The sequence below is a fragment of the Eutrigla gurnardus genome (genome assembly GCF_963514095.1).
Source record: "Eutrigla gurnardus genome assembly, chromosome: 7".
Lineage (NCBI taxonomy): Eukaryota > Metazoa > Chordata > Actinopteri > Perciformes > Triglidae > Eutrigla > Eutrigla gurnardus.
The window spans coordinates 1,117,501-1,127,865 of record NC_139921.1 but is presented as its reverse complement, the minus strand read 5'-3'; the positions used below and the strand labels follow the sequence as shown (position 1 = coordinate 1,127,865).

General features: G+C 42.1%; 2 protein-coding genes across 2 annotated transcripts in view; one reads left to right on the top strand and one right to left on the bottom strand.

Annotated features, from left to right (window-relative positions):
* Window positions 1-2,287: 2,287 nt before the first annotated feature.
* Window positions 2,288-10,041, bottom strand: brms1la (BRMS1 like transcriptional repressor a). The gene is made up of 8 exons (XM_084013639.1): window positions 9,903-10,041; window positions 9,230-9,430; window positions 8,903-8,993; window positions 8,507-8,801; window positions 6,749-6,845; window positions 6,510-6,599; window positions 4,059-4,123; window positions 2,288-3,734 (listed from the first exon to the last, which is right to left on the bottom strand). Exons 2-8 carry the CDS (start codon window positions 9,366-9,368, stop codon window positions 3,636-3,638), a joined length of 876 nt encoding a protein of 291 aa, XP_083869765.1. The 5' UTR covers window positions 9,369-9,430; window positions 9,903-10,041; the 3' UTR covers window positions 2,288-3,635.
* Window positions 10,042-10,364: 323 nt separating this feature from the next.
* ralgapa1 (Ral GTPase activating protein catalytic subunit alpha 1) overlaps window position 10,365 on the top strand; it is an 87,595-nt gene continuing 87,594 nt past the window's right edge. The window contains exon 1 of the mRNA XM_084013630.1: window position 10,365. This exon is cut by the window's right edge and continues 410 nt beyond it. The gene's annotated coding sequence lies outside the window, so the exon portion shown is untranslated.

Sequence of the window (10,365 nt, the reverse complement as noted above, 5' to 3'; positions counted from 1 at the left end):
GTCGTGTATTTGGGTTTGTAGTTGATATTCCATCGGTCGTGTACTTGGGTTTGTAGTTGATACTCCATCGGCCGTGTACTTGGGTTTCTAGTTGATACTCATCAGTCGTGTACTTGGGTTTCTAGTTGATACTCCATCGGTCGTGTACTTGGGTTTCTAGTTGATACTCCATCGGTCGTGTACTTGGGTTTCTAGTTGATACTCCATCGGCCGTGTACTTGGGTTTCTAGTTGATACTCCATCGGTCGTGTACTTGGGTTTCTAGTTGATACTCCATCGGTCGTGTACTTGGGTTTCTAGTTGATACTCCATCGGTCGTGTACTTGGGTTTCTAGTTGATACTCCATCGGTCGTGTACTTGGGTTTCTAGTTGATACTCCATCGGTCGTGTACTTGGGTTTCTAGTTGATATTCCATCGGTCGTGTACTTGGGTTTCTAGTTGATACTCCATCGGTCGTGTACTTGGGTTTCTAGTTGATACTCCATCAGTCGTGTACTTGGGTTTCTAGTTGATACTCCATCAGTCGTGTACTTGGGTTTCTAGTTGATACTCCATCGGTCGTGTATTTGGGTTTCTAGTTGGTACTCCATCAGTCGTGTATTTGGGTTTCTAGTTGATACTCCATCGGTCGTGTACTTGGGTTTCTAGTTGACATATAGAGCAGCATGTTGTAGAGCTGCATGTTCATTAAATCATGTTGATTACAAGACTCTTTCTCACTCCATCGAGTAAAGATGTCTTTACAAAGTGAATGTTTCAGAATCAGGATTATCATATGAAACTATATATAAGGGCTTTTTAAAAAAAGATATGACAGCAGCCATTGACATACTATACTCTGACTTTGTTTTTTTAGACATACTATACTCTGACTTTGCTTTTTTAGACATACTATACTCTGACTTTGCTTTTTTAGACATGCTATACTCTGACTTTGTTTTTTTAGACATACTATACTCTGACTTTGCTTTTTTAGACATACTATACTCTGACTTTGCTTTTTTAGACATGCTATACTCTGACTTTGTTTTTTTAGACATGCTATACTCTGACTTTGTTTTTTTAGACATACTATACTCTGACTTTGTTTTTTTTAGACATACATTACTGACTTTTTTATGAATTTTTCCGACATGCCATACTATGAAAATGAATTTAAATGAGAAGACTTGTAATTGTGTTTAGTTTTAGATGTAACACGCTGACCAACGCATCAAACATGTGGAAGCAGGAAAACGAGGGTGTAACAAATTACAATAACGGTGTCTCCATTGTGCTGAGGTAAACCGGTTCCTGGTGTTCAGCATGCTGGCAGACTGGAGCCATCATTAATGTGATTAGTTACACAAACACAAAGTCTGTTCACACCCAACTCTTTACCTGCTGGTGTTCTCTCATGTTGCATCCCAACCTGGAATAAAACAACTGCATACACACAGCTCAGCTGGCACCAAGACCAACCTGACCAGTCAGTGAACACACAGGTGTGATCACCTGACCAGTCACGTGAACACACAGGTGTGATGCCGTTACATGCAGGGCCTCCGGGTGGGAGTGGGACCAGACTCACCTGGGCTCTCCTGTGATGGAAACACACCTGTGTGTTCACTTATTGTCCAAACCCATTTAAGCTGAAGGTTGAAATGAGGTGAAATTAATTAACCAATTAGTTTCCATGCATTTGCAAACCAGCGTGTCTGTGGACCTCATTTTGGTTTCAACAAATCCCACTTATATCAACATTTAATACGAGTTGTACTTTGTACAGTTTTAGATAAACTCTAAACGGCTGCAGGTTTTCAGATACACTTTCAAATACGTATTTATGATCAAACAAGAGCCTTCAGGCTTTTGAGTACCTTGTCAGAGGCCAAACTTCCCACTGACACCTTCTTATAAAAAAGCTGTACTTTATTGACTTAATATCTATGTTGGATGATCAAATATACTAATAAAGGTTTTTATAGCTAAACAGAAGGCAGCGAAGGTTCAAACCCTACAGCATCACTAATGAAACAACAAGCCATGATTATTATTATGACTGATACGATACACTCTCCATGCTCACTGTTGTGATAGAGAGATGGATTATGGGGTGAGAGACTCGATAGTCATTTATTACAACGTATACTTCCTGTAAAGCACTCTGTAAACTGTGGAGACTGCTAAATAGTTCATGCTTATCAGTGAGTTTATCACTTAAAACAGTCCTGTTCTGTGGTAATAACCATCAGAGCTCACCTTTCCGTCAGCACTCGAACGCAGCGCACCAAGATGAAACAAAGTGCTTATAAAACAACGTTTTATTGTAAAACTCACCGAAACACACGGATGTACCCCAAGCAGAATTTAACAAAAGTGTATTTAACTCACCACCTTTATCTTCAAAAGCATGCATTTATAAAAAAAATCAATACTATCATATGGCAGTTTGTTCAGGACCCTTTCTTCCAGCCGGCTGTAACCATGGCGACGGTCACCGTACATAACCATAATGCAACTCGACTGTGAGGAACAGATGGAAGCATCGCTCACTTCCAGGAATGAGACAGAGAAGAGGTAGATGTGGACACACACACACACGAACACACACACACACGAACACACGAACACACACACGAACACACACACGAACACACACACACACACACACACACACACACACACACACACACACACACACACACACACACACACACACACACACACACACACACACACACACACACACACACACACACACACACACACACACACACACACACACACACACACACACACACACACACACACACACACACACACACACACACACACACACACACCCGCCTGGGTCACATAATCAGATCTTGTAATAACTTTACAACTAAGTTTCATTGTAATGACTGTCTGGACTAAAAACGTGTTAATCCCATGAACGTAAATGTAGGCTCTGGTCTCAGTAACCTGAGAACGTACTCTCAGCTCCAACGAGGCATCTAAACCACATTAAATACAGACCAGAATGGAAGATATTTCATGCATAATCGTTCATAGATAAAGCAGTATTTCCCCCGCGTGTTACTGGGAGCTTCTCATACGGTGTATGATTAGAAATACCAACACTAATAATGACCTCAACCTTCTAAAAGCTCCAGTAATAAAACCTAAATGTTTCCATTCTACTTTTTAAAACAAGCAGTGACATGACAACGTCTTCCAAATGTCCGATGTGTGAACACACAACATTTAGACTGTGTGACGACATGAACCGCAGATCCAGAATCACTTCAAACAGTTCAATCCAAAGTGTGAAGAATAACGGTTATTTCCCAGAGAGACCAGCACGGACCATAAGTACTGGTGACAGGTCAGAGGACAGAATCCTCCTGGTGTCCATTAAAGGGATTCAGACCTGTGAGGCCGCTCTCCCACTGGTGTCGCCATGAAGGGTGTGTGTGTATGTGTGTGTATATGTATGTGTATGTATGTATGAGTGTGTGTGTATGTATGAGTGTGTATGTGTATGTGTATGTATGTATGTATGTATGTGTGTGTATATATGTGTATGTATGTATGAGTGTATGTGTGTATATATATGTGTATATATATGTGTGAGTGTGTGTGTATGTATGAGTGTGTATGTGTGTGTCCTCAGCAGTTGAGAATGGGTCTGCTTCGGTCTTGTCTGAATTGAAACACAGGACTGTCAGAGTCGGCCTTTCCTCTGTGGGGAACCAGCGTCGCCACGGCCTGGAAGACAACACACACACACGTTAACACACACACGTTAACACACACGTTAAAACACACACGTTAACACACACACGTTAACACACACACGTTAACACACACACACACACACACACACACACACACACACACACACACACACACACACACACACACACACACACACACACACACACACACACACACACACACACACACACACACACACACACACACACACACACACACACACACACACACACACACACACACACACACACACACACACACACACACACACACACACACACACACACACACACACACACACACACACACACACACCTTTCTGATGGCGGTCCAGTCCTCCAGGACGTCCAGGTCAGGCAGCATGTAGACGATATACGGCCGTGAGCACAGTTAGGGATAAGGACACATCTACACCAGTATTATGGATTCATGGAGACAGTAGTACTGCTGAGCAGTAACCGTATGTAACAGTAGTACTACTGAGCAGTAACAGTAGTACTACTGAGCAGTAACAGTATGTAACAGTAGTACTGAGCAGTAACCGTATGTAACAGCTAGTACTACTGAGCAGTAACAGTATGTAACAGTAGTACTACTGAGCAGTAACAGTATGTAACAGTAGTACTGAGCAGTAACGGTATGTAACAGTAGTACTGAGCAGTAACGGTATGTAACAGTAGTACTGAGCAGTAACCGTATGTAACAGCTAGTACTACTGAGCAGTAACAGTATGTAACAGTAGTACTACTGAGCAGTAACGGTATGTAACAGTAGTACTGAGCAGTAACGGTATGTAACAGTAGTACTGAGCAGTAACGGTATGTAACAGTAGTACTGAGCAGTAACCGTATGTAACAGCTAGTACTACTGAGCAGTAACAGTATGTAACAGTAGTACTACTGAGCAGTTACAGTATGTAACAGTAGTACTGAGCAGTAACGGTATGTAACAGTAGTACTGAGCAGTAACCGTATGTAACAGTAGTACTACTGAGCAGTAACAGTATGTAACAGTAGTACTGAGCAGTAACCGTATGTAACAGTAGTACTACTGAGCAGTAACAGTATGTAACAGTAGTACTACTGAGCAGTAACAGTATGTAACAGTAGTACTGAGCAGTAACGGTATGTAACAGTAGTACTGAGCAGTAACAGTAGTAGTACTGAGCAGTAACCGTATGTAACAGTAGTACTACTGAGCAATAACGGTATGTAACAGTAGTAGTACTGAGCAGTAACAGTATGTAACAGTAGTACTACTGAACAGTAACGGTATGTAACAGTAGTACTGAGCAGTAACAGTAGTACTACTGAGCAGTAACAGTATGTAACAGTAGTACTGAGCAGTAACCGTATGTAACAGTAGTACTACTGAGCAGTAACAGTATGTAACAGTAGTACTACTGAGCAGTAACAGTATGTAACAGTAGTACTACTGAGCAGTAACGGTATGTAACAGTAGTACTGAGCAGTAACCGTATGTAACAGTAGTACTACTGAGCAGTAACAGTATGTAACAGTAGTACTGAGCAGTAACCGTATGTAACAGTAGTACTACTGAGCAGTAACAGTATGTAACAGTAGTACTGAGCAGTAACAGTATGTAACAGTAGTACTACTGAGCAGTAACAGTATGTAACAGTAGTACTACTGAGCAGTAACAGTATGTAACAGTAGTACTGAGCAGTAACGGTATGTAACAGTAGTACTGAGCAGTAACCGTATGTAACAGTAGTACTACTGAGCAGTAACAGTATGTAACAGTAGTACTGAGCAGTAACGGTATGTAACAGTAGTACTGAGCAGTAACAGTATGTAACAGTAGTACTACTGAGCAGTAACAGTATGTAACAGTAGTACTGAGCAGTAACGGTATGTAACAGTAGTACTGAGCAGTAACAGTAGTAGTACTGAGCAGTAACCGTATGTAACAGTAGTACTACTGAGCAATAACGGTATGTAACAGTAGTAGTACTGAGCAGTAACAGTATGTAACAGTAGTACTACTGAACAGTAACGGTATGTAACAGTAGTACTGAGCAGTACCAGTAGTACTACTGAACAGTAACAGTATGTAACATTAGTACTACTGAGCAATAACAGTATGTACCAGTAGTACTACTGAACAGTAACAGTATGTAACAGTAGTACTACTGAGCAATAACAGTATGTAACAGTAGTACTGCTGAGCAATAACGGTATGTAACAGTAGTACTACTGAGCAGTAACAGTATGTAACAGTAGTACTGCTGAGCAGTAACCGTATGTAACAGTAGTACTGAGCAGTACCAGTAGTACTACTGAACAGTAACAGTATGTAACAGTAGTACTACTGAGCAGTAACAGTATGTAACAGTAGTACTGAGCAGTAACCGTATGTAACAGTAGTACTGAGCAGTAACCGTATGTAACAGCTAGTACTACTGAGCAGTAACCGTATGTAACAGTAGTACTGAGCAGTAACCGTATGTAACAGTAGTACTACTGAGCAGTAACAGTATGTAACAGTAGTACTGAGCAGTAACAGTATGTAACAGTAGTACTGAGCAGTAACAGTATGTAACAGTAGTACTACTGAGCAGTAACCGTATGTAACAGTAGTACTACTGAGCAGTAACGGTATGTAACAGTAGTACTGAGCAGTAACAGTAGTAGTACTGAGCAGTAACGGTATGTAACAGTAGTACTGAGCAGTAACAGTAGTACTACTGAACAGTAACGGTATGTACCAGTAGTACTACTGAGCAGTACCAGTACAGAAGGATATCAGACACCACTGAAGGGCGTCTCCTCTTCTTGTCTGGACTTGAAGCATCTCTCCTCTTCTTCCTTCCTGATAACTCGTCGTTCCACAACTCTGACAGAGAAACACGGCAGATTACATGTTAATGCCATGCGTTGAATACATGTACTGTTAACCTACAAACACACGTCATCCTGCAGCGCTCTACTGGAATGTGTAACGTTGAACATGGATGACATCACGCCATGTAACCAATGTGTCACCTGATGTAATATCGATGCTGTGTCGGTCTTCCTCCAGTCTTCTAATCTTCTCCTCCAGTTCACTCTGGACTGTGTCAAACAGCAGCAGCTTCTCACTCTGCTCACACATACAGGCAGACACATTATATATACATATATATACACACACACGTACATACAGGCACAGGCACATTATATATACATATATATACACACACACACACACACACACACACACACACACACACATACAAGCACAGACACATTATATATACATATATACACACACACACACACACACACGTACATACAGGCACATTATATATACATATATATACACACACACACACACACACACGTACATACAGGCACAGGCACATTATATATACATATATATACACACACACGTACATACAGGCACAGACACATTATATATACATATATATACACACACACGTACATACAGGCACAGGCACATTATATATACATATATATACACACACACGTACATACAGGCACAGACACATTATATATACATATATATACACACACACACACACACACACACACACACACACACGTACATACAGGCACAGGCACATTATATATACATATATATACACACACACACACACACACACACACACACACACACACACATACAAGCACAGACACATTATATATACATATATACACACACACACACACACACACGTACATACAGGCACATTATATATACATATATATACACACACACACACACACACACGTACATACAGGCACAGGCACATTATATATACATATATATACACACACACGTACATACAGGCACAGACACATTATATATACATATATATACACACACACGTACATACAGGCACAGGCACATTATATATACATATATATACACACACACGTACATACAGGCACAGACACATTATATATACATATATATACACACACACGTACATACAGGCACAGGCACATTATATATACATATATACACACACACACACACAAGCACAGGCACATTATATATACATATATACACACACACACACACACACACACACACACACACATTATATATATACATACACACACACATATACACACACACACACACACACATACAAGCACAGGCACATTATATATACACACACACACACACACACACACACACACACACACACACACACACACACACACACACACACACACACACACACACACACACAGGCACATTATATATATACATACACACACACACACACATACACACACACACACACACACACACACACACACAAGCACAGGCACATTATATATACACACACACACACACACACACACACACACACACACACATACATACAGGCACATTATATATACACACACACACACACACACACACACACACACACACACACACACACATACACACACACACACACACACACACACACACACACACACATTATATATACATATATACACACACACACACACACACATACATACAAGCACAGGCACATTATATATACATATATATACACACACACACACACACATGCATGTATCTGAATACCTACATACACCACCACCAGTGATAACGGTTAAATAACGCTCACTTAAATTCTGATCTAATTCAGAATTCATGGCTCCTCAGATTTAATGTGTGTGTGTGTGTGTGTGTGTGTGTGTGTGTGTGTGTGTGTGTGTGTGTGTGTGTGTGTGTGTGTGTGTGTGTGTGTGTCTCTGTGTCTCTGTGTCTCTGACCTCCCAGTGTTGGCATGCCGCCTGGATCTCACACTCATACTTGTTCTTCACAGACTCCAGACACAGCTCTCTGTAGATACCTGACAAAGGCAACAGTAAGAGAGTGAACAACGAGGGTGTGTAAGACGTGTATGTGTGTGTGTATGTGTGTGTGTGTGTGTGTTTACCTGCCACCTTGGTGCGGACCTGCATGTTCTCCAGCAGCACGGCCAGAGGCTCCAGGTACTCGGCTGCCCGGCCGGCCTCCACCTCCGTCAGCTTGCTGTTCACCTGGCTGAGACGCTCGTGATACAACCTGCCACACAAACACGAGCCAAACTGTAATAAACTCCCATCACAATGTCTTTTATCCTAAAGTCAGAAGGGGACCTTCACAAAAATATATTTCAATCTCACTGGTCTTTGAGATCCCCGAACTGCTTCTCCAGGTTGGACATCTCATCGAGACACTCCGTCCTCCTCCGCTCACAGTCCTCCTCGTCCATTTCTGGAACATGACACACACACACACACACACACACACACACACACACACACACACACACAGTAAATACACCTCTCAACACATGGATATGATATGGAAAACCTGGTTCCATGTCTGCTATAACAGACTTGCAAATAACTGTTTCTACCGTTTCATACACAGACATGTTTCTTTTACTTGAATTAACATCAGTTAAATATGAATGTCACGCTCCTTTCCTGCTGCCAGACGTTTCTTACCAGAGGTGTCTCCATCCTCTGAGACTGAGGAGGTGTCAGAATCCTCCTCCTCCGACGTGGACGCCTCCTGCTCCTGCTCCTCCACCTCCATCTCCTCCGCTATGCTCTCCTTCTTCTCCCGGTCCCGGTGCACCGGCATGGCAGCGATCAACCCCGGGCTGGTGGTGTTGGACAGGGAGACGGCTCCTCCTGCAGTTTGACCTACAGATGCAGATTCAACGTGTCACGTGGTTCCATGTTTGTTTATGGGCATGAGAACGGAAATGACCTATTAATTTAATCTTTCCCTGGACATGACTATAGGATCTCTGATCATCCCAGGTGAAGGATGACTGCATTCGCCTGTAATATCAGGTAGTGATGTGGGGAAACATAGCAACTAAATTCATATTCATACGATGTTGTATACACTTATTTCTTCATGCCTCTATATTTTTATGGAGAACTATATTTTTAATAATGTGGTACGTCACACCAACAATAAGCCCTCTTTATTATAACCCAGCCTTTAAAGGTCACCCACAGCGGACTAGGAGGCTGTGTGCTCACTATCAAGACAACAAAACGACACCACATCCAGTTAGCATTACGTTAGCATGTTAGCACGGCGAGATTAGCTCGACTCGTGACCAAAATATACCAACAAAGAAGCTTAAACCGAAGAGTGACTCACGGGACGAGGAGGTGCGACACTTCCGGGAGGATATTCACAGAAACGATAAAGAAGGTTGAACTTATTGGTGTTTCCCTCCGTCACGATCTGCCGAGTGTCCCGGCTAAGCTAAAAACAAATCTGAGTAAGGCGCTCTTATTTGTGTTGGGAGCTGTAGTCTCTCTGGCGCCAGTGTTCGCGTCACCGGTGCAGACACAACCAGCCGTCAACTACGCTACCCATCAAGCACTGCGGCTTGAGCGAGTTCAGGCAGGAGCGCGATTAAAACTTTAAAAACGCAGTTAAGGTGAGAAGTAAATGGCCGGTTTTGTAATATTAATATCACACTGAATACTACAAAGCGTTAGCTCGCTGCTGAACGATGTTGCCGTTGGATTTCTCTGGCATCCATTACTTTGTTTTCCCTCCTCCCTCCTCCGCCATGATGTTTTCTGAGCGGCGGAGCTAGCGGAGCAGCGAGTGG